At 41.5% G+C, this 25,560-nt stretch overlaps 1 protein-coding gene across 3 annotated transcripts in view; it reads right to left on the bottom strand.

Annotated features, from left to right (window-relative positions):
- LOC124605604 (uncharacterized protein C2orf42) overlaps positions 1 to 25,560 on the bottom strand; it is a 223,069-nt gene that overhangs the window by 12,411 nt on the left and 185,098 nt on the right. For all 3 annotated transcript variants that reach the window (XM_047137398.1, XM_047137399.1, XM_047137400.1), the window contains 2 exons: positions 24,510 to 24,683; positions 6,464 to 6,614 (listed from right to left, as the gene is read on the bottom strand). In XM_047137398.1, the coding sequence (XP_046993354.1) occupies positions 6,464 to 6,614; positions 24,510 to 24,683 (325 nt within the window). The remainder of the gene's footprint in view (positions 1 to 6,463; positions 6,615 to 24,509; positions 24,684 to 25,560) is intronic.

Here is a 25,560-nt window from a genome sequence, read left to right as displayed (position 1 = left end):
TGGCCGCCTGCCATATCCCCGTCCCCGTACAAGGTCATCGGTGGTGAACCGATCAAGTGAAGGCACCCGCGGCCGTGAGGTGGAAGGCCACAGAAGATGAAGTAGCGTGCGGGGCTGTCAGCCATGTAAGAGCTCAGCCGGGCTGTGGTTGCCCATGGGGGTGAAACGGTAAGAAGCCAGAAATTGGAGAAGCACATCATCAGCAGAAAAAGTCAGGAATTTCCTCATCTGAGCCTTAAATGTGCGGAGCAGTTGTTCAGCCTCACCGTTTGACTGTGGATGGAACAGAGGGGCCACGACATGCATGATGCCGTGACGGGCACAAAAACCGCAAAATTGGAAGAGGCAAATTGCAGACAATTATCAGTAACAAGAGTAGAGGGAAGGCCTTCCAAAGAGAAAATGTGAGCTAGAGCATTGGTGGTTGCCGCGGTGGTAGGCAATGTGCAACGGACAATGAAAGGAAAGTTAGAGTAGGCATCAATAATGAGAAGCCGATAAGTACCTAAAAAAGGTCCCGCGAAGTCAGCAAGAATACGCTCACAGGGCTTCTCAGGCGAAGGTGACTTCGGGGTGGCGGCCTGTGACACACAAGGGCTGCAGGCAGCGACTATGTGTGCTATTTCAGAGTCGATGCCGGGCCAGTACACATGACAGCGCGCCAGAGATTTTGTGTGAGAGACACCCCAGTGCCCTTGGTGAAGGAGGCGCAAGACCGAAGCACGCAAAGACGCAGGTACCACAACATGTGGCGAAGCATTTTCGGTGGAAAGGAGGATAACACCATCCCTAGCCGTGAGGCTGTAACGCAAAGCGTAGTAGTTCTGCAATGGATCAGAAGTCTTAGCGGACGGACAATCTGGCCAACCCTTCTGCATCCTCCCTATCGAATGCCCGATCAGGACCCATGGGAAGGCGATACAGTGCATCAGCATTCGCATGTTGAGCCGTTGGCCAGAAATGAATCTCATAATTGAAATGAGACAAGTAAAGAGCCCAATGCTGGAGGCGGCGTGCAGCCTTGTCGGGAAGTGACGTTGATGGATTGATGCATGAAACAAGATGAAATTTGGATCCATAGAGAAAAACAACAAACTTATGAAGAGCATAAATAATGGCCAAAGCTTCTTTTTCAATTTGAGAATACTTTTGTTGGGCATCCGTGAGCGTTTTGGAGGCATAAGCAATGGGTTGTTCAGAACCGTCAGAAAAACGGTGCGCAAGGACTGCACTGACCCCGTATTGAGAGGCGTCCGTGCAAGAACAAGATGTTGGCCAGGTCGACAAGTAGCCAGGCACAGGGCCTGTTTCAGCATAGTCTTCAATTTCTGGAAAGATGCATCGCATGATGTGGACCAGTGAAAAGGCACGTTTTTATGAAACAGGCGGTGCAAGGGCTGAGCCACCGAAGCAGCAGGTGGTAAAAACTTGTGATAGCATGCTATTTTCCCCAAGAAGGCCTACAGTTCCTTAACAGATGTAGGGCAAGGAAGGGCATCACAGCGACGGTTTGCTGAAGCGGACGAATACCATCCCGAGAGAGTTGAAACCCCAAGTACGTGATAGATGCCTGAAAAAATTTTGATTTCTGAAGATTACACTTAAGACCGGCAGTCTGTAGGACATGAAAAAGTGTGCGGAGATTTTGAAGATGTTTGTCAGTGGTGGAGCCAGTGACAACAAAGTTGTCCTGGTAATTTATACACCCAGGGACAGTGAGCAATAATTGTTCCAAGAATCGCTGAAAGAGAGCAGGGGCACTGGCAAACCCGAATGGCAATTGTTGGTATTGATAGAGGCTGAAAGGCGTGTTAAGGACCAGAAACTGCTGGGAAGCAGCATCAAGAGGAATTTGATGATAAGCTTCTGACAGGTCAAGTTCCGAAAAATACTGGCCTCCAGCAAGTTTAGTGAACAATTCTTCAGGTCGAGGCATAGGGTAAGTGTCGATAAGGCATTGAGCATTTACAGTGGCTTTGAAATCGCCACAGAGACAAATATCACCATTTGGCTTAGCAACAACAACAACAGGAGAGGACCACTCACTGGAAGTGACAGGAAGCAAGACCCCTGAAGCAGTGAGACGATCCAGCACCCATTTGACCTGATCATGAAGGGCCACAGGAATGGGCCTAGCCCGAAAAAACTTAGGCCGAGCAGTGGGTTTGAGTATGATATGAGCTTCAAAGTGGCTTGCACGGCCTAACCCAGGAGAAAAAAGGGACGAAAATGTCGTCGACAAGGAATCCAATTGAGCATAAGGAATAGCATCAGAGACGATATTGACAGAGTCATCTATGGAGAACCCAAAAATGAGAAAGGCATTGAAACCAAAAAGATTCTCCTCATTACTAAGGTCGACCACAAATATGGGAACAGTGCGAATGACAGATTTGTAAGATACCTCAGCATCAAATTGTCCCAATAGAGAAATCTTCTGTTTATTGTAAGTCCCTAAGTGCCTAGTGACAGGTGACACGATTGGAGACCCCAACTGAAGATACGTCTGAGAACTGATGATAGTGGCAGCAGAACCAGTATCCACCTGCATGCGAACATCTCGACCAAGTATTTGGACAGTGAGGAATAACTTCCGTGAAAGGGAAGAAGTACAATTGACAGACAACACAGAATCAGAATCTGAATCATGTTCATGAACATCGTGCAGGCGGTCGGATTTGCAAACGGATGACACATGACCCTTTTTTTGTATTTGTGACATACAGCCCAACGTTGTGGACAATCTTCTCGTGAATGTTTCATAAAACACCGCGGGCATGGAGGAAGCTGCCGTGGGTTTTGCTACAGTTTCTTAGAGGTTTGTTTAAGGTTAGGCCGAGGCTGCGATTGGGAGTGTACTGCGGCCACGTCAGCCGGCGGGGACACGCCACACGCTTCGTCAACATCGCACAGAGGTTGTATTTCCCTGACGTCGCCCCATGCCTCTATTTGCACTCCAGCGGCGCGAGAAATTTCAAAAGACTGAGCAATGGATAGGACTTCATCTAGAGTCGGATTTGCCAAGTGAAGGGCACGTTGCCTAACTTCTTCGTCGGGCGCCGATTGGATAATAGCATCCCGTACCATGGAATCGGCCTAGGATTCTTTGTGAACTTCAGTAACAAACTGACACTTTCTACTGAGGCCGTGAAGTTCAGCAGCCCATGCATGATAGGATTGATTCAGTTGTTTTTGACAATGATAAAAGGCAAGACGAGAGGCTACCACATGCATTTGTTTTTGAAAATAGACAGACAGAAGTGAGCACATTTCAGCAAAGGACAAAGACGCAGGATCTTTCAAAGGAGCCAATTGCGACAACAACTGATACATTTGAGGTGAAATCCATGAAAGGAACCGAGACTTAAATGTTTGTTCGTCAGCGACATAAAATGCCAAGAAGTGCTGTCAAAGACGTTTTTCGTAATCAGACTAGTCTTCTGCCGTCTCGTCGTAAGGAGGAAAAGTAGGTAGAGACAACGACAAGAGACGCCCCACATTTGATGCCACGACGAAATCACGAATCACATTTGTGAGAAGGATTTGCTGTTCTATGAGACCTTGCAATAGTTGCTCTAAAGTAACCATGGAAACATGTGGGTCAACGACAGAAAAGAAAAATCACTACCTCGTCGCCAATTGTAACAACTTCAAATTGAACAAATATACACTCCTGGAAATGGAAAAAAGAACACATTGACACCGGTGTGTCAGACCCACCATACTTGCTCCGGACACTGCGAGAGGGCTGTACAAGCAATGATCACACGCACGGCACAGCGGACACACCAGGAACCGCGGTGTTGGCCGTCGAATGGCGCTAGCTGCGCAGCATTTGTGCACCGCCGCCGTCAGTGTCAGCCAGTTTGCCGTGGCATACGGAGCTCCATCGCAGTCTTTAACACTGGTAGCACGCCGCGACAGCGTGGACGTGAACCGTATGTGCAGTTGACGGACTTTGAGCGAGGGCGTATAGTGGGCATGCGGGAGGCCGGGTGGACGTACCGCCGAATTGCTCAACACGTGGGGCGTGAGGTTTCCACAGTACATCGATGTTGTCGCCAGTGGTCGGCGGAAGGTGCACGTGCCCGTCAACCTGGGACCGGACCGCAGCGACGCACGGATGCACGCCAAGACCGTAGGATCCTACGCAGTGCCGTAGGGGACCGCACCGCCACTTCCCAGCAAATTAGGGACACTGTTGCTCCTGGGGTATCGGCGAGGACCATTCGCAACCGTCTCCATGAAGCTGGGCCACGGTCCCGCACACCGTTAGGCCGTCTTCCGCTCACGCCCCAACATCGTGCAGCCCGCCTCCAGTGGTGTCGCGACAGGCGTGAATGGAGGGACGAATGGAGACGTGTCGTCTTCAGCTATGAGAGTCGCTTCTGCCTTGGTGCCAATGATGGTCGTATGCGTGTTTGGCGCCGTGCAGGTGAGCGCCACAATCAGGACTGCATACAACCGAGGCACACAGGGCCAACACCCGGCATCATGGTGTGGGGAGCGACCTCCTACACTGGCCGTACACCACTGGTGATCGTCGAGGGGACACTGAATAGTGCACGGTACATCCAAACCGTCATCGAACCCATCGTTCTACCATTCCTAGACCGGCAAGGGAACTTGCTGTTCCAACAGGACAATGCACGTCCGCATGTATCCCGTGCCACCCAACGTGCTCTAGAAGGTGTAAGTCAACTACCCTGGCCAGCAAGATCTCCGGATCTGTCCCCCATTGAGCATGTTTGGGACTGGATGAAGCGTCGTCTCACGCGGTCTGCACGTCCAGCACGAACGCTGGTCCAACTGAGGCGCCAGGTGGAAATGGCATGGCAAGCCGTTCCACAGGACTACATCCAGCATCTCTACGATCGTCTCCATGGGAGAATAGCAGCCTGCATTGCTGCGAAATGTGGATATACACTGTACTAGTGCCGACATTGTGCATGCTCTGTTGCCTGTGTCTATGTGCCTGTGGTTCTGTCAGTGTGATCATGTGATGTATCTGACCCCAGGAATGTGTCAATAAAGTTTCCCCTTCCTGGGACAATGAATTCACGGTGTTCTTATTTCAATTTCCAGGAGTGTATTTCAAGGAAGACACAATACAAGAAAGTCACAGATCAAGTAAATAGAGTAAGACGTGTGTACACTTTAACAGTCAAATCATAACTGCGTCCAAGTCTAGCGACCGTTGGCTGGCCGCTTAGGTGGCGCTGCTGCTGCATGGCTGGCAGACAGCGCTGCATGTAGAGGACGCGCATAACTGCGCAGCAGCACTTTGAAAGATCGGCGAGTCACAACAGAAACAGCCCAATGCCCACAACATTAAACAGCCCAATGCCCACAACATTAAACAGCCCAATGCCCACAACATTAGCCTCTAAACCTAAGCTGAAAAAATTACGACATCCACTTCAGTTGACAAGCATGTAGAAGCTTCCTCGTGTCTATTCATAAGGCAATAATTAGGATTCAATGTTTGGGACTTGTGTTCCTTAACCAAAATGATTAGCTAGAAATCATTAGGCAATTTCCCAATTAATGCATATATAGTTGCACAAGGTATTAGGTAGAATGCAACATATGTGCTACATTAGTGCAAGCTGAGTTACACAGCTGTAAGCACTTGCATGTATTTATTCTTCTCATTTAGAAAAGGCTCTCATGAAACAAACACCATAGAGTCTCCAGAGCCAAGTAATACACTTGCTACATAGGTGTTGCTGGGGAATGATATCCAAGAAATACATCTTGCATCCAGATGTCTACTGAGCACACTTCGATAAAGATACCGAAAACTTAATCTGAGCACCGAGCAGCACTGCAAAAGGCCACCTTTACCTTCATAAGTACACACACTTTGTCCCAAAGGAAAAGACCCATCATACCAGGAAGTACGGTATCTACGTGACTTAACCAAATTTGAGTCATCCCAATGATTATACATATAGGTCAACAGGTAAGTAAAATGAAAGCTGCACAATTGGGGATCATAGAGCTATTGAAAGATGCAGACCATAAGCTACAAAACATGGATGCAATATGAGTTTATCAGGTGGAATGACTATTCTATACCAAGTTGGATCAGAAGATGTCATGGACAACCACACTGATATTTTCATTTTAAATGGTCATATGCAGCTGCTACAATATGTTTAATGTGCTAATTTTTTGAGAAATGCGTTTCAAAGTACTATTAAGAAAAATACTTCCCACTTCCTGATCCACATCACTTAATCCTGAGTTAGAGATTAGGGTAGCAAACTTGGTCACTGATGACACAATACTTTTGTTACAAGAGACAAAGCAATAAATACTTTGATACTGCCTGATATATTATATGTAAAATTAAGATCTATAATGGTTTTGACATTCCCCAACACACACTAGTCATCATCACAACAGACCTCCATCCTGAGATGAAATCTCATGAGTTGTTGTATAATACTGTACTTACCAACTTTTAGGAATGTCTTCAGTTCAAGAGGCTTAATCAAAGGTTGGCAATTTGTTTTTCTATAAATTTCATTCTCATCACTTTTATGCCGATATGGTTCATATGAACCATCCCTATTCTGTATAAAGCTTCGTGTTATTTCCAGTGGCATCTGTTGAAAATAAAGGTGTAGTGAAGCAACAAACATTCCACCAAGAAAAGTAATAAAGCATATGAATAAAGAAATAAGGTCAAGTACTGAATTCCTCTTACTACTTATAACAACATGAATAGAGCAGATTGCTACTCACAACATAGACAAGACACTGAGCAGTGAACAGCCACATTTACAAAAAAATGGTTCAAATGGCTCTGAGCACTATGGGACTTAACATCTGAGGTCATCAGTCCCCTAGAACTTAGAACTACTTAAACCTAACTAACCTAAGGACAACACACACATCCATGACCGAGCCAGGATTCGAACCTGCGACCGTAGCGGTCGTGCGGTTCCGGACTGGAGCACCTAGAACTGCTCAGCCACACCAGCCGGCACCACATTTACAAATAAGCTGTATATTAGTCACTGGACAGGGCTCTTTGTGGCAGCTAGGTGGGGCATCAAGAGCTTCTGCTCGGGAAGGGTGAGGGTCAGGGAGAAGAGAAAGGGACAAGCAGGTGCACTAGGAGAACAGAAGGAGTGTGTGAGGCTGTTGGTGGACCAGGGAAGCAGAGAGATTCAATTACTGGGACTGATAAAGGTTGAGGCCACGGGGAATTACAGGAACAAAAGATATATTGCAGGGAAAGTTCCCACACAGAAATTCAGAAAAGCTAGTGTTGGTGGGAAGAATCCAGATGTCACAGGCTGTGAAGCAATCACTGAAGTCAAGTACACTATGTTGAGTGGCATGCTCAGCAACTCGGTGGTCCATCTGTCTCTTGGCCACAGTTTGGTGGTGGCCATCTATACAGATAGAATGCTTGGTAGTGGTCATGCCCATGTAGAACACAGCACAGCAGTTGCAGCTAAGTACTCCCACAGGCAGTACTACAGCTCTCTGACCCTACCCTCCTAATCTCTTTCCCCTGTCTTCTGTACCCCCATGACCCACCCAAGTCAAGATCATGACTTACCCCAGTGCAATGGCGCTTTCTTGCGCTCTCTCTCTCTCTCTCTCTCTCTCTCTCTCTCTCTCTCTCTCTCCCTCTGTGTGTGTGTGTGTGTGTGTGGGGGGGGGGGGGGGTGTTTCTTCATCCGACGAAGGATTTATTCCAGCAGCTAAACCAACAGTCTACTTTTAGATGTGCCTTCCACTGCTCAACACCTCCTCTACATGGATGGTAGCAATCGATCCTAATTCATGTTGTTATTCCATCCCAGATCCTACATTGTTTGATTTCATCCCTTACTACTTAAAAATACAAATACATCACCTGGAATTATATGTCTTATTTGTACTATAGAAGCAGTAGCAAAAAGTGAACTACACCAATATAAGTGTATATTTCACTCTAGTTTGTTTTTCTGCAGGACACAGTGGATATCAAACAGTTGATGACTGATCTTCTGAGAATCTAACTGAGCTACATGATTTGATTATTAAATGGTTAAAGTTATTAGATATGTGAAAGGAAAATGAGTGCAGAAAAAGTTCATCAATACTGCAATGTAAAAATGCAAGAGACAGTGAGAGGGGCTAAAGGAAAGAGTGATAGTGGAGTGTAAGAAGCAGAGCGACAGAATTCCACCAGACTATGCACAAAGCTTGACTAGTTCTTAGTTGGTGTTACTCTGATCACATATGTCACTTTCCACACTCTTGATACCATCACAGACTACAAATATTCAGAAATCCTCATTCTGATTAAACCTGCCCTTTTGTATATTACACTATGTTAATGTTAGTCTTAAATCATCTGCATTTAAGCTATTTGTTATATGACTATGCTTATGCTTTGTAGAGGCATGATCAGAAAAATAATTCAATTTACTTGAATGAGCAGTGATGATACAACCTGCCGGCTATCAATACAACTAGAACATTACTAATTCCCTTACCATTTGGATGTATCCTGCAGATAATAGTTCCTAAATGATTTCTTTCATTTTCTGTGGCTTTATTCCAAGACTGCTTGACCACCTTTACATTTTTTCCAAGACTGCCCAGCCATCATTACAGTAGCTGATCAACAGTCCAGATTCAGTTGGACAACTAATTCCTATTAAGCTAGTCCATAAGATTTGATTATCGGCCAGATGTAAATGACTGGGTTGTTGGCTGACCAAGACACAATAAAAAGTCAAGTTTGTCCAGTTCTTCAAACTGAATTATTAACATTAAACTAACAAATAACCAAAATCGTGCACGATGAATTGCAAGAAACATATTTTTCTTGACTATGGCTAATTTCAACACTCAACATTTCCAAGTAACATAATTCAGTTTGTTCTTTCAATGTAAAATTCACAAATGGAATAAGAGGGAGCGAGAACCACACTGGTACATATTTTACACTCTACTAAGCACTGAAAGATGTCTTGCAGGGTGTAAATGTGGATGCAGATGTAGATACGCTAAGAAAAACTTGTTTTTTCCTTGGCAGATACTTTTAATCTTACAAAAAAGAAAATAAAGTTCCAAACTTTTGGCATGGTAATACCTGGGAGAATGTACCGTATTTACTCGAATCTAAGCCGCACTTTTTTTCCGGTTTTTGTAATCCAAAAAACCGCCTGCGGCTTAGAATCGAGTGCAAAGCAAGCGGAAGTTCTGAAAAACGTTGGTAGGTGCCGCCACAACTAACTTCTGCCGTCGAATGTATGTAGCGCTACACAGGCATGCTGTGTAGGCAACGAGATAAATACTGGCGCCAAAACCTCTGCGTCAGTAAATAAATAAAAAAAAAAGGTGGAAGACGAGCTTTTTTTTCTCCGCCCCGAGTTTCGACCACTGCATTTTCATACATTATCCAACGAAGTAAATACAAATTACGTATTGTTCATCTTCAAAAGTAGCAGAATTTCAATGTACTACGAAAATCCGACTGGCAAGACTGTTGCTAATAGGAACCTGATGAAATGTGAATCACATGCAGTATTCTCTTCACCATAAGAATAATACGAATATAAACATTTTGCCATGTATTCTTTCCTGTTTGTTGCTATCTCATTTAAATCCTGTCTGCCAAATAAACTACGAAACTAGAGTGAGACAACAGCAAACGCGGAAGAAAATACGTATCGCGTCCTGTTTATATTCGTATTATTTTTATGCCTAATAGTGATACAGTCAGAAATGAAGCACGGCAACTGACTAGATTTTTAAATCTAAAATGACCAATTTCTGTGCAGAATTGGATTTACTAAAGAAGCGGCCGCAAAGATTTTCAAACGGAGAAAAATTTTCGCCTAACTCTCGTTCAGAACATGTTCTATCATACGCAGGCTATTATTTGGTTCTTGTCGATCATTATCAAAGAAAGCAGCAGTGTAAGTAACAACAAGTAGCAGTCACTTGCCATTGTTTCGCTAATGAGACAATTCCTCTCTTTTTTTAATCGTAAGCGGCGGTAGCGCGCACAAAAGCAAGTCATGCCGCGGGCGGCGACAGGCCGTAAACACGCACTATCAGAATGCGACAAACAATGCATGACGCAGTACAGTAATGCATTTTCAGCTTAGAGTGACGTAAACACCTATAACAAAGAAAACGGCACTTACCAGATCAAAGCAAAATAAGCAATCGATTCAAACCAGACGAAGCACGTGAAAAAGGAAGGGTACCCGTATAAATACGGACGGAGCGCCTGACGCATAGCAATGGCTACCTGGTAAAGCTTAACTGCTGAGCTTACGACTCGAACCAAACTATTGTAGCTGTATCGTCATTCATTCGATCTAAATTGTGTCTCATATTACAATGGACCAACTTTGTTTCGATTTGAAGGTGCGGCCTAAAACTTTTCTCTCCCCTTGAATTTTGAGTCTCAAATTTCAGGTGCGGCTTAGATTCGGGAATTTTTTTTTTCCCTTGATTTCGAGTCTCATTTTTCAGGTGCGGCTTAGATTCGAGTGCGGCTTACATTCGAGTAAATCTGGGTATGTGTGAGTCGGACACACACCAAGAGTTCTGTACAAACTTAATTACGTATACAGATAACTCATCTGTCCTAGAAATTAAGAACTGTAGAATTTTTGGCTGTTATCGATATCAGACTGGAAATTCCAAGAAATTCGAGAATGTTTAAGTTTTAAGTTAAAATGTTTTGTGTAATTTCACATTTGCTGTTGTAATTTTTTAATTAATTTCTTAATTTTGGAGTTATATTAACATGATGTGTTAACTGGGAATCTCAGATGCCTTGACTCTGTCTGCTCTCATCCCTGTTGTAATTACAGGTAAGATTTGATGAAAGTCTCCCAAGAAGAAAATGGGTACAACCAGCCATAGGGCTACAGATGTTACGTGTAAGCCAGATTTTTCTGTGGAAAGCTTCAACAGATATTTTATGGGACATTTGAACCTCATCCCAGACAATGGAAGTGCTGTATGTGTCCTAGGCATAGCTGTCAGCATAATAGTTTGGTGGCCTTATGCCAAACACTGCTAGGTGGCAAAGACATTATCTTCAAAGCGACAGGGGAGTTCATTCCATCATAGTTCAGCTAATTAAAACTCAATATTTATGAATTATTCATTCGCTCTGCTTATCACTTCACTAACGGTCAGAATGTGGTCAATAGTGCTAAAATTGCTTCGGAATCCTGCTTGTTCTATAGGTTGGGCTGAGTCTAGGGTGGAACTAATTCGGTTTAACAAGATCTTTGTGAAAATTTTGTACAAAATTGAGAGCAAGCTGATAGGACGGTAGTTTTTAATATTGTGAATACTTCCTTTCTTGTGTAAGGCATTTGACTCCGTTAGCCATGTAGCTGTCCTCCAACCTTTGAGTGAGCAAGGAGTGCTCAGGAAAATCTACGAGAATTCTTCAGCTTATGTTAACATCGGCGAATCAACTCAAGAATTCCGCATCATGAGGGGTGTCAAGCAAGGCGATCCCATCTCCCCAAAACTGTTCTCTGCTGTATTGGAAATGGCTATGTCAAAGTTGAGGTGGGAAGGTAAGGGAATTAGAATTAATGGAAGAAGGCTTACCAACTTGAGATTTGCTGATGATATTGCCTTACTGGCCAAAGACTTCGCAGAGCTCCAAGACTTAGTTACAGATCTTGCATCGGAATGTCAGCTGGTTGGCTTGAACATGAACCTTTTCAAAACAAAAGTAATGTCCAACAAATGGGTCCCAGCTGGAGATGTGAAGGTCAAGGACAGTCTGCTAGAAGAGGTCAGTGAATATGTCTACCTTGACCAGATTATAAATATGAAGGGAGACATAAGGCCAGAAATCTACTGACGCATCAAGCTTGGCTGGCAAGCATTTGGGAAGAATTCAAAAGTGTTCAGATCAAAAATGCCAGTAAATTTGAAGAAAGCAGTATTTGATCAATGCATTCTTCCTGTGATGACGTGTGGCTGCGAGACATGCACACTGAACTTATTTGCAAAAGGGAAACTTAGGACAGCACAGAGAGCCATGGAGAGATCAATGCTGGGCTATACAAGAAAGGACAGGAAAAGGGCAGATGACATCCGGTCTGTGAAGAAGGTTAATGACATCTTAGAGACAGTAGGTTCCTTGAAATGGCAGTGGGCTGGCCACGTCGCAAGAAGAAAAGACAACAGATGGACGAAGCTAGTACTGGAGTGGAGTCCGAGAGAGCACCGGAGGCCTAGAGGAAGACCACCAGACAGATGGGACAAAGACATCAAGAAGATCGCTGGTAACATCTGGCAGAGAACTGCCCAAGACCGTCCTACTTGGAGAAGACTGCTGAAAGCCTACCTGAAACCACGACCCGAAGAGGCCACATCATTTAATGATTAAATTGGGTGCTGCTGCTGCTGCTGATGATGATTTATGAATTATAAACAAAACCTACTCTGTGAATCACTATCCATTACTGAAAAGCAGATCACAATCCATACAATAGGCCCTGAGACTTTTTTTTTACAGATTTGAATGCAATGTAAGTTTGTAATGGCAAAAATATATTTTTATATGTGATATAATTACAATTTCACAATTTTCGGATTTTTTCATTTACTTGTACTGTGAAACCATGCTTCTCAGAAAATTTGGTGATTCTAAGTCAACTGGAAGTACCCTATAGGTTTTGAGGGGTGAGTTTGTGAGTATTAAAATACGTGACATAAATGGCTGCTTCTTTTAATTGCGCAGACTTAGAAGCCTAAATGTTTTACACTGCCAAGGGACCACAGACCTTTTATGTAAGATCAATTTCAACTTGATAGCTCTACATTTTTCAGATAGAAATGGGGCTTAACAGTTGGACAGACAGACAGATGGACAGACGAACGGACAGACAGACAACAAAGTGGTCCTGTAATGGTTCCATTTCTAATGATTAGTGTGGAACCTTAAAAAGATAGCAAAAAGAAATGGAGCAATTATAGAGGAGTCATCTTATTATGTTACGGCCTGAAAATATTTGAGAAACTACCGAAGATAATAGACCCATTGCTACAGGAAGAGCAGAATGGATTCAGAGAACACCGTGCAACTACAGATCTCACGCACAGAATGCTGTTGGAAAAACACTGGGAAAAAGGCAGAGATTTAACACTTGTGTATTCAGATCTTGAAAAGACATCTAATACTGTTCCATGGAAGACCATATGGGAAAGCCTAAGAAAGAAAAATGAACCCACAAACCTAATTCAGAAAGCTAAAATGGGTTGGGTTGGGTCGTTTTGGGGAAGGAGACCAGACAGCGAGGTCATCGGTCTCATCGGATTAGGGAAGGATGGGGAAGAAAGTAGGCCGTGCCCTTTCAAAGGAACCATCCCGGCATTTTCCTGGAGCGATTTAGGGAAATCACGGAAAATCTAAATCAGGATGGCCGGATGCGGGGTTGAACCATCGTCCTCCCAAATGCGAGTCCAGTGTCCTACCAGTGCGCCACCTCGCTCGGTAAAGCTAAAATTATTTACGATGGCTGCACAGTTGTGTACAGATAGAAAATGATCATTTTGATTAGTTCCAAACAATTAGAAGAATTCAACAAAGCAGAGCTCCTTCTCCTTTACTTTCTATCACTGCCATGTATGAAGTTATGAAAGGAACTAAGTAGAGCGACAGAAAGAATACCAATGTATTTGCATTTGGAGATGATGCTGTAATTTGGGATAATACATAGGAGACATCCAGGAGAGTCTGGCCACAGGAAAGACGATCTAAAAGCACATGGATTAATGATAAATAAATCAAAGATGGTTGCAGTGTCAGTGAACAGGCAGAACAAGAAAGGAAAATAAGGGTGTAAATACACGGCTGGAAACATTAGGCCAGTACAAATATCTTGGGTGCATCATTGCAAATGATAACAGAATACAGCATGAGATCAATAACCAAATTAAAAGATCAGTTCAGTTCTACCATCAAGTTGGGAATTCACTACGGAATGAACATGCTGCCTTATGATCAAAACAGACTCTCCTTCAGTCGTACCTTATCTTCATGACAACATCTGGGCTGGAAACCTGCACAACATCCAAACAGGATGACAACAAACTGCCAACTACAGAAATGTAGGTTAGAGTGGGGAGGCAAAACTAAGGGAAGAAGGTGGAGTACACATTTCCTTCAAAGAAAAAGTGACAAGGGCCCGTTTGAGATGGCTGTGTACAGAAGTGATTGGTAGAAAGCCAGTAAGAAGACAAAGTAACAGACAGCTGGACCAAATAAAGGAGGATATAGGAATGAGGGGGGTCAGCTGCGATACAGTACTGAAAGAGAAATGGTACTGATATTTTAGTGAGATGACTTGCTACAGCTGACTGAAACTTCAAGAACTGCACTCCAGTCATCAGCCGTCTCAATTATTCTTTATCCTTTACTGAGCTCATTCGTAATGATCATCATCATAGGAAGATAAGGAAATTCATCAGATGGATAGGCAAATCATCTTTCCTTCAGATGAATGGAAAGTCCTCAGAGTTACTGTATGTTTACATAAACATACATAATACGCCATGACTCTAAATAGTGTAAAATTAGCTTTACAATAACTCACAACCTTCCTACCTGTGCAATTCAGAAAATCTGGTGTTGGTAGTAAGGGTCCTGATGGCACAGCTTCCCAACCCTGCACCTATCAGCCCTGTCCTGTCTGCACCATGTCACTGCACGCTCTCAGATGCAGCACACCACCTTCCCCTACCCTCACCTTGCTGTCCCTCCCCCTCCCTGGCCCATACCTCCTCCTTACCCCCACCACCTACCCCAAATTGCTGTTCATATCAAATCCAGGGCTGGAGACAGTGGCCATGTATCTGTATTTTTTATTTCTGAAGGAGGTCTTTTAGCTGAAAGCTTAAGTATTTAGCAGTCTTTTCATTGTGCCTACTGGCAACTCCACACCTCCTCTATGTGGTGAGTAGCAAATTATCTATTTCATGATATTGTTATTAGTACAGCAGATGTTTTTATATCTTTGCCATTTCGGACTGACACACTGTCTTTTATTCCTTTTGTCTTATTAATACTGTTAATGGGAACAGTCTGTGTCCTACATTTGAAATGTCTCTTTTTCTTTAAGTAATAAAACTCATTTATCCCGAACAGTAATAATATGTTGACTAGAAAGTCTTCTGCTAAGGCTGTTAAAGGTGACAACCAGTTTCACATACTAAAAATGCATCATCAGCCGATCTGTACATTGGAGTAATAACACATTTACTCTTCATAATAACCAATTTTTAAAAATAAGTGATCATAATCACATAAGGCCACTAGGAGTTGTATACTTGCATCATATTATCATCAGAATACGACATAATGTAAAAGTTGAGGTATATCATAAACCAGCTCAAAAGTGTCCTTTTTTTTACATCAATGTTTTATCTGCTGGCTAGGCTTTATTGCTCTAAAGATTGTTCAGGTCTGAGTGGCTAATGACTTCACTGAAGTGGTTTTCATGAGGACTGGGAGAAAAAAATTTAATATAGTGGAAAGGAAAGTAGTATATTTCTTTGTCGCACTAAAGGTGGTTCTTTGATTCGTTTCAATGATTTACTTGTGGGTAGGAAAAACCAATAAGAGTCCCAATCTGGTTAGTCTTTCTTTTAATTTTCTATGTTTTATGGAATTGTTAATGATCATATGTAATTTTATTAGTGAGCTGTTTTCCTTAAGTCATATTGCATAGTGTTTTACTGTTGACTTTGTTGCACAACTGTGCTAGTAAAAACAAAATAATTATTTTAATTAATTTTGTTTATTGAATCATTTTAAGTAACTTTGTATTGGATGTGATGCCCTCCACTGAAATGATGAATAAATTATACTGAATGTTGTTCTATACGATGTTGAAAATGGAATGTCTAGTACTACTATACTATTTTTACAATTGACCTTGCACATCAGTGATGATTTTGCTTCTATTACATTATATTAACATTTTGATTAGAAGAGGTACCCTCTAGTGACGCGAGCTTACATCATGCCTCCATTAGTAGTTCCTTGACACTGTAACTGTAGTCAGTTACTGGTTTGGTCAACTCCTTATATACGACAGCACATGTTTTGCTTAACATTTGTAAAGACATTATTCAATGTCCTTGCCAATACATATAATGATCTTAGACGGTATTTACTTATGTTCTTTAAAGTTGTGTACAATTAATTTCATTTGAGGTCTATATAGCCTCCTTTTTTTTGGTATAGCTGTATTATATAATTCATTACTTGCATTTCTCTTTATCAGTTGTTACCAGGTCATCTGATGATGGGCTGTTACATTACATTACATTTATAGTTTTCCATGGATCCCTTGGAGAGGAGTATCTGGGATGTGGAAAGAGTCAAAGGTTTTTTTCTTTTTTTCCCTTCTTTCTCAGCTACATGGATATTGTATAATTCTAATGCAGACAGAGGTATGAGCTATAATCCTTGTGAAGATATTCATTGATGGAGTAGAAGGAGTTGGCCAACAAGAAGTCCTTTAATTCACTCTGAAACCGATCTTTATCACTTACAAAACATTTGATATGCTCTGGTAAGTTACTGAATATATGAGTACTCATGTATTTGACTCCTTTTTGTACTAATGTTAAGCTTTTACAGTCCTTATACAGACTGTTTTTGGTTATGGTATTATAATCATGTTTTACACTATTTTGCGTAAAAAGAGACATATTGTAAATGACGAAGGACATCAATAAGTATATGTACTGAGAAGCAGTAGATAAAATACCAAGTTTCTTAAAGAGGTCTCTGCATGATGATCTAGGACTGACACCAGATATAATTCTAATGACTCATTTCTGAATTTTGAAAATTTTCTCTTTGTGAGAGGAGTTTCCCCAAAAGATGATTCCATAACACATTAGTGAAAGGAAGTGGGCCGAATAAACTAATTTCTTCATTTTTAAATCACCTATTTTTGCTATCATGCATACTGCAAATGTAGCTGAAATAAGGCATTTCATTAAGTCCAGAGTGTGAGTTTTCCAATTCAGGTTGGGGTCAATTTGTAGCCCTAAAAATTTGACACTGTCTACAGCTTTAATTTCATTGCTTGAATACATTATATACTTGTAGGGTCAGGCATTCTTTTTGAGGTACTAAACTGTATGTAATAGGTCTTGGCAAAATTCAGTGACAATCCATTTGCTGTGAACCACCCACTGATACTTACAAACAGTTCATTAGCTGATTGCTCAGTGAGATCATGGGTACTGTTTTTTTACACCAATACTTGTATCATCAGCAAATAAGACAAAATTTGCATTTTGTGACACTGCATATGGAAGGTCATTAATATATAATATGAACAACAAGGGACTTAAAATAGAGCCCTGGGGCACCCCTTTTCTAATGATTTCATACACTCCTGGAAATTGAAATAAGAACACCGTGAATTCATTGTCCCAGGAAGGGGAAACTTTATTGACACATTCCTGGGGTCAGATACATCACATGATCACACTGACAGAACCACAGGCACATAGACACAGGCAACAGAGCATGCACAATGTCGGCACTAGTACAGTGTATATCCACCTTTCGCAGCAATGCAGGCTGCTATTCTCCCATGGAGACGATCGTAGAGATGCTGGATGTAGTCCTGTGGAACGGCTTGCCATGCCATTTCCACCTGGCGCCTCAGTTGGACCAGCGTTCGTGCTGGACGTGCAGACCGCGTGAGACGACGCTTCATCCAGTCCCAAACATGCTCAATGGGGGACAGGTCCGGAGATCTTGCTGGCCAGTGTAGTTGACTTACACCTTCTAGAGCACGTTGGGTGGCACGGGATACATGCGGACGTGCATTGTCCTGTTGGAACAGCAAGTTCCCTTGCCGGTCTAGGAATGGTAGAACGATGGGTTCGATGACGGTTTGGATGTACCGTGCACTATTCAGTGTCCCCTCGACGATCACCAGTGGTGTACGGCCAGTGTAGGAGGTCGCTCCCCACACCATGATGCCGGGTGTTGGCCCTGTGTGCCTCGGTCGTATGCAGTCCTGATTGTGGCGCTCACCTGCACGGCTCCAAACACGCATACGACCATCATTGGCACCAAGGCAGAAGCGACTCTCATCGCTGAAGACGACACGTCTCCATTCGTCCCTCCATTCACGCCTGTCGCGACACCACTGGAGGCGGGCTGCACGATGTTGGGGCGTGAGCGGAAGACGGCCTAACGGTGTGCGGGACCGTGGCCCAGCTTCATGGAGACGGTTGCGAATGGTCCTCGCCGATACCCCAGGAGCAACAGTGTCCCTAATTTGCTGGGAAGTGGCGGTGTGGTCCCCTACGGCACTGCGTAGGATCCTACGGTCTTGGCGTGCATCCGTGCGTCGCTGCGGTCCGGTCCCTGGTCGACGGGCACGTGCACCTTCCGCCGACCACTGGCGACAACATCGATGTACTGTGGAGACCTCACGCCCCACGTGTTGAGCAATTCGGCGGTACGTCCACCCGGCCTCCCGCATGCCCACTATACGCCCTCGCTCAAAGTCCGTCAACTGCACATATGGTTCACGTCCACGCTGTCGCGGCATGCTACCAGTGTTAAAGACTGCGATGGAGTTCCGTATGCCACAGCAAACTGGCTGACACTGACGGCGGTGGTGCACAAATGCTGCGCAGCTAGCGCCATTCGACGGCCAACACCGCGGTTCCTGGTGTGTCCGCTGTGCCGTGCGTGTGATCATTGCTTGTACAGCCCTCTCGCAGTGTCCGGAGCAAGTACGGTGAGTCTGACACACCGGTGTCAATGTGTTCTTTTTTCCATTTCCAGGAGTGTATTTTGAATGACTACTGTTATGTGGTAAGCCCGATACAGACACACACTGTTTTCTATTAACCATGACCCTCCTACTTCTGTTATCCTCCTACTTCTGTTATCCCATATCATTTTAACTTTTGTATAAGAATATCAAGCTTAACACAACCAAAAGCTTTAGCCAGATCACAGAATATTCCAAGTGGTAATAACTTTTGATTTATTGATTTTAATATATCACTGTAAAAGTGAATATAGCTTGATCAGTTGATGATCCTTTCCGAAATCCACACTGATTGTGAATGAGAATATTTTTCTGTACTGATGTTTATAAAGTCTATTGTACACAACCCTTTCAAACACTTTTGAAAATATTACCAATAATGAAATGGGATGGAAGTTTTCCACTAATGATTTGTCTCCTTTTTTGTGTAATGGTTTGACAATAGCATATTTAAGCCTATTTGGAAAAGTACCACTGTGGAGGGATTCATTGCATAAGTAACGCAGTATGTCACAAAGTTCTGAGGAGCAACATTTAATTATGGTAGTGCTGATTTCATCATAACCACTGGAACATTTGTTTTTAAGAGAGCTAATAATATTAGAAATCCCTTTCAATGGGGTAGGATATAGCTGAATGTCAAAACATGTCTTGAGCACGCACAATAAAGGGTTCAATACCACCTGCACCAATATTACTTATGCGACTTACCATCATTTTTAAATTCACTTTCATAAGCAAGGGGATGAATATACAGACATCCAAAGGCACTGAGTAAAGAGTATTATCTAAATGATTTCTGTGATGTAAATCCATTTTTGTGTTAAGTGTTTCAACAGGAATTTTTTCAATGTGCAATAAATTTCCAATATCGGTACTTCAAAAATATTAGGTGCACTGCCCTTGTTTTCTTAATGCATATTTGAAGATTAGTGGGAAGATCCATAATTGAACACCCAGTTTCCTGTAGAATTAAACACCCAGTTTCCAGTAGGTGGGTACTTAAGGCTGATTTGTAGCCTCAGTTGTTAATGAGTTTCTTAAAGCATATCACAAAATTTCTACTACCAGTTTGACTGATCTTTGAACTACACCCATCACATGTAATGCAATACACTCCAGAGATGTATAACTTTCAAATTTCGACTTTTCCCTATGTCTGAACCATTATTTTCTGACCCTTTGGCCATTATTTCTAGGATTAAAGCAGGCTGGAATTATGTTTTTAGAACTCATATGTTTGCCAGTCCTACTGAAAATGTTACCAAAATAAGGTATTTTATGATAAACCTTATCATTACAGAACTCACTGTGTATGGCAGCAAGGGTAATGGCGCCATTAAGCAATTCTCAGGCCACACAAGGATTATGGTTCCCATTCTTGGTCTTTAAAACACTTCCATTAATGTTAGTAACAAAGTCAGCCCCATATCTGCTGGAATGAGCTACCAACTAAATTACGCTGAACTCGCCTTCGTAGGCTGCCATCTTGCATTGTATTGGATGGTTTGAAGAGTTATGGATTACCAGGTCAGAAAGCTATAGGCTTTCTATAATGGCTGATACTGTTGTCCATAAATGTAGCAGACTGATCTAAGAGAAACGAGGTCCTGTTAACACTCTGTTCTTATGGCATATATGGTTTTTCACTTTTTTTCTATTTTCATGGTTACTGAGATATACCTTTATTTTATAGTTTGCTTTTCAGGGCCAATCATTTTAACTTGGGCCACTGCTTTGCAGCAAGTTACTTATTTCTAGTGTGTGTGAATTCCTAAGGGACCAAACTGCTGAGATTATGGGTCCCTGGACTTACACACTACTTAAACTAACTTAAATTAACCTATGCTAAGAACAACACACACACACACACACACACACACACACACACACACACACACACATGCCCATGGGAGGACTCGAAACTCTGGTGGGAGGGACCGCCAAGTTTTAGGTGGACTTGTAGCAGACTATGGATCTTTTGTTACTGCACGGCCACTCCGTACGGGTTACTTCTTTTGCTTTAAAATTGAACAGTGGGACCTGATTAGAACTGTGTTCCCTATACACTACAATAATTTAAAAGATAATGTAAGTATGTTATTCCTAGCAGCCTTATGTGATTATGATCACTTATTTTTAAAAATTGGTTATTTCAAAGAGTAAATCAACATCTAATTCTATTCAGCAAAACATAAGTCATTATGAAGATGAAGAGATTTTGGGACAGCATCAAAAAAAGAAGCAGTAGAAATAAAAGTTCTGAAAACACCATCAATAAGGATAGTGGTTTGCAGCTCAGCACAGCCTGGGATCCGGATATTGTGAAGTTGAAGCAGGCATGACAGACGCAGCATGAAAACATTAGCAAGGAAGAGAGCACCAATGATGCCAGAGTCAGCAGCAAGATACATACTATAATTACCAAGTTTTAGGTGGACTTGTAGCAAACTATGGATCTTTTGTTACTGCTTATGACTCCTGACACAAAAACAGGCTTTTGATAATTTAACAGCACGATTATTCAAAATGAGCAATGACTGTTGCAGGCTGAAGAAACAGTGAGGCCCTGGCGACACGGCAGTCATTCACCAATTGACAATGGCCAAGGAGGGCTTCGTCAAAAGTTCATGGGAATTTAACCAGTTGACTGGGCTGGAACCCCGGAAGGTTTTATTAAGTAGATATGTTACTCCTATGATGTACGGATCACCTGGCAATGCATTCTAAGGGCACAAAAACCACTTGTGACCTTCCAATAATGGGTTTTAACATCCTGAGCGGAAGACTTTTTATTCAACATGCAGAGTTTTGGCTGTGGTTGCCCTCATTTCAAAGTTATGTTTAATAACCTGATAATAGCCTGTCCCACAGGTTATGTGCCCAGTAAAATGTGTTTACTAACTGGGCTAATATTTTATTTTCTCCACATTCATTAGCCTAATGTTTTTAGAGAGCTCAATTATTACAGCAAAAGTTTTCACTTGGAAGTGGAAAAGTAAAATATGGATCAAACAAAGTTTTTCAGTCTCCAGAAATTTGATGCAGCTAATTTTCAGTTATAGAAATATCGAATGGAAAGCACAGATACACAGAAATTGTAGACTAAGCTTAATACATAAGAAATGCTTTTTTATCTTGTCTGGTATGGAATTTGACCAGTGGCAAACTGGTATATTGTGTGCTATAGCAAGTGATATGTGGAATCGTCTTAAGATAATTCATGAATGGTGATCTGCAATAAATAAAACGATACTAAAAAAATGCCACACAGTGAAACTAATGGGCAACATATTATGTGTGAATCAATTCATATTCTTTTAGCTTTGGCTGGATTGCATGGTATGAACATGAAGCAATTTTTTGTGGAAACTGCCTTTCTGAACAGTTATTTGCAAGAAGATTTTTCACATCCTGAAGGTTTTATTAATGATAATGCAACCTTAGTCTGCAAATTAAAGAAAAACCTTTATGGACTGGAGCAGTCTCTAACATGTATGGCTGGATCAATTACCCGGACACTTCCTAGGCAAAAATGTGTTGACAGATCTAAAATGGAAGCAGATTATGTTGCAGCATCTGACACAGTTGTTGAAATAATGAGGATTTCCACATTCTTGCAGGAGCTCTGTGTCTATGGAACAACCAATTTAATTCTTTGTGGACAACCAGACAGCACTGCGAATGTAAAAAGCTAATGATCGTCACAAAAAGACTAAACAAATATTCAGAAAGTTTTATTATATTAGTGAAAAGATAAATGAACGTTGTATCCTTGTACCCTAAATCAAATCTGGTCAGTTGGCAGACACATTTACCAAAATACTGACCAGAGAAAAGTTCCAAACTAATTGTAAATCATTATCAATTCTGTCTTTAAAATCAGCAAACAAGAATGGTATCTTGTGATATCTGTGTGCGAGTGGACAATATCTTACTAGAGCATCTAGCAGTAGCATTGACTTATCCACTCGCGCATACACACACAAGAGAAAGAAAACTTTTTAGCTTTCAGAATAAATCCTTTGTCAAGCTGGAGTATAAATACACACTCAAAACACACACATAGACACACACTTGTGCCAGCTGGCTGTGCAAAAAGTAACTGACACTAAGGCCAATACCAGCAAAGTGCAACATCTGGCCTTGTGTGTTATGGTCTTGGCATAAGATAAGCTCACCAGAAATTGTAAACGTTTACAGTTAAATGGATAATTATCACAAATAAGTGGGCTTCTGGGTATAAAAATACGTTCACCTGCACCACTTCACATCAAAATTTCTGCTTCCTTTATTTGCAGAGAAGTAAATTAAAGGCTGATTTCTCAAGAATGAGATCAGAGTCATGTCACACTTCGTTTCCAGAGTGAGTTAAAGCCTTATGTTCTCAAGCCACAACGAGTCTCACATCACTATCTTCATTGGATTCTTGAGATTATACAGTTATCAGGTTTTTAACTGTTCTGGTATATTCCATAAAGACTCTACCATTTTTAGGCACTTTATTCATCAATGAAACAAAATCAAAAAGTAAATGAGTAGGCACCCAAATTACAGAGCAAACTTAATAAATACATTTTTCCTAGCAAATAATATAAATAATACCTATTGAAAGATGCAAAGCAAGGTCATTAAGTTTTTAATACACAAAGCATAATCAGTTAATCTGTGAACAATAGCCAAGTAGATTAGCTCCTACTTTGTATTTGTAAAGGTAAGTTGCGGTGTTCAATTCTATCACTGACATAAATTCCCAGAAATACATCTTTCACTGAGTTAAAAAAAAAAAAAAAACTAACAGCACCATGTAACCGTTCTTTGATGTACTATGCCATGACAAACATCTGAACTACTAAGCTGAGCAGAGGAGTTTAGATACAACTTTGAATTATGATACCCTTTTTCTGAGATCCAATTTCAATAAAATAAAGCTATATGCTGCACCAAGCTATGGAGTTACCTCTGAAAACACCATGAAAATTTGTCTAGTAGTTTTGAAGATTATCATGTACAAAAAATACTGATGGTTTCACAGTTTTATTATTAGAATAGATAAAACTTTTTTATCCCAAGCTGTAATAACTTTATTACAGTCTGTCCAGCACAAATTAATTGAATATTCCTCATGCTGTGCTCTTTACATTTGCTTTGGATTTGTTTAGCCTTAATTTGATACAAGGATTACACTTTATTTAAATCTGCAGTGAAACTTTCTTTGCTTTTGTAGCAAAGTTTTAACATTACAGTTTAAACGATCTTTCTCATCAGATCCTTTTTATGCAGTGTCTTGCCTTTTCTGTCATATAGCCTAGACTCAGCGACATTAGTCTGCCACCTCTTAGGGTCCCTAAAAAGAGTTAATTATGGTAATAAATTTAAGGATGCAGCAATTCTGCACACATTTGTTCACCAAGGAGTGAGGAAAAGAAGTAGTAACTTTTTAGCACAAGGGAATCTGTGCTGGTCTAGAAAGGCAGATAAAAATAGTCTAGAAAGACAAAGATCACGATTAAAACCTAAAATTATTACTAATTTAAGTTATCAGTTCATGTTCTGAAATTTCACTTCTTTTGTTTCCTTCTTAGAAGTTAAGTACAAATTATGAGTCAATATTTTCTGACCAACTTTCATGCCACATACAAATACAGGAATGTTTCACAACTCACAGCATCACACTTTTTCACTTACCAGAGATGTTTCAAAAATTTGCTTCACTTGAATGATATTTGTAATGTTCCAGGTGTATTTAGTAAATGTCCCTATTGGCACCGAATGTCTTCTTATGAATGCTGTGGTAGAATTTGGTAGCCTCTTTTTTCTACTACCACATGAAATACGCTCACGAAGGCAATCAAAGAAATTCTAAAACAAATTGATAAACAACAGTAAGCAAGGACTGTTTAATTCCAGTAAAGGTCATATACAGAAATATTTGAGAAGAAATAAATGTAAAAATTTTCTTACTGTACACCAAGAAGCAGCTGCTTGTTATTGAAAATTGCTAAGAGTCCAGCAGCACATCTGATACTTTGACATTCTATCAACTATGAGGTCATTAAAGATGGCACATAGGCTTCGAAAAGAAAAGAAAAAAGGGGGGGGGGGGAGGAAATCTTTTGTATCTTTTTCCAAGGAACCATACTGACATTTGCCTCTAGTAATTTAAGGAAGCCACTGGAAAACTAAATTTGGGTGGCCAGATGGCGATTTGAACCCTTATTACCATCTGTCCCGTTGAACATGAGTTCAATGCGTTAACCACTGTGACACCTTCCTCAGTAGTATTATTTTTAGGGTAGAGGGAAAAAAAGGGTGACAGTGAATGAAATGATTGGCGAAGGTAGTGACTTGGAACTGGATTCAGAACTTAAAAATAAATAAACAGAAGTAAGATGTAATACACCAAAAGGAGAACCAGCTACCAGTGTTCAGTTAAGAGTAGATCAGTCATTTCTAAATGAAATTGGAGGTACAGTATCTAATTTCAAATGAGGTACAGAGACATCTTCTTGCCATTTGGCAAACTGAAACATCAACTGGCAGAACAAATGGAAACAGAATAAATGAGAAATGAAAGCAAAAACATTCAGCTATTTAACTGCACATGTTACACAGGACAAGGGATCTGATGATGGTTTCAAAGAAAAGTTAAACCAGTTTTAATAAGTAAAAAGAAATTCTGCGATCCATACTACGAAAAACTGTCATGAAACAGATTGCAATGTAACAATGTATGTCA

Source organism: Schistocerca americana, chromosome 3 (genome assembly GCF_021461395.2).
Source record: "Schistocerca americana isolate TAMUIC-IGC-003095 chromosome 3, iqSchAmer2.1, whole genome shotgun sequence".
In the NCBI taxonomy this organism is placed as follows: domain Eukaryota; kingdom Metazoa; phylum Arthropoda; class Insecta; order Orthoptera; family Acrididae; genus Schistocerca; species Schistocerca americana.
Note: the sequence above shows the minus strand (reverse complement) of the source record. Positions and strands in the feature narration are given on the sequence as shown.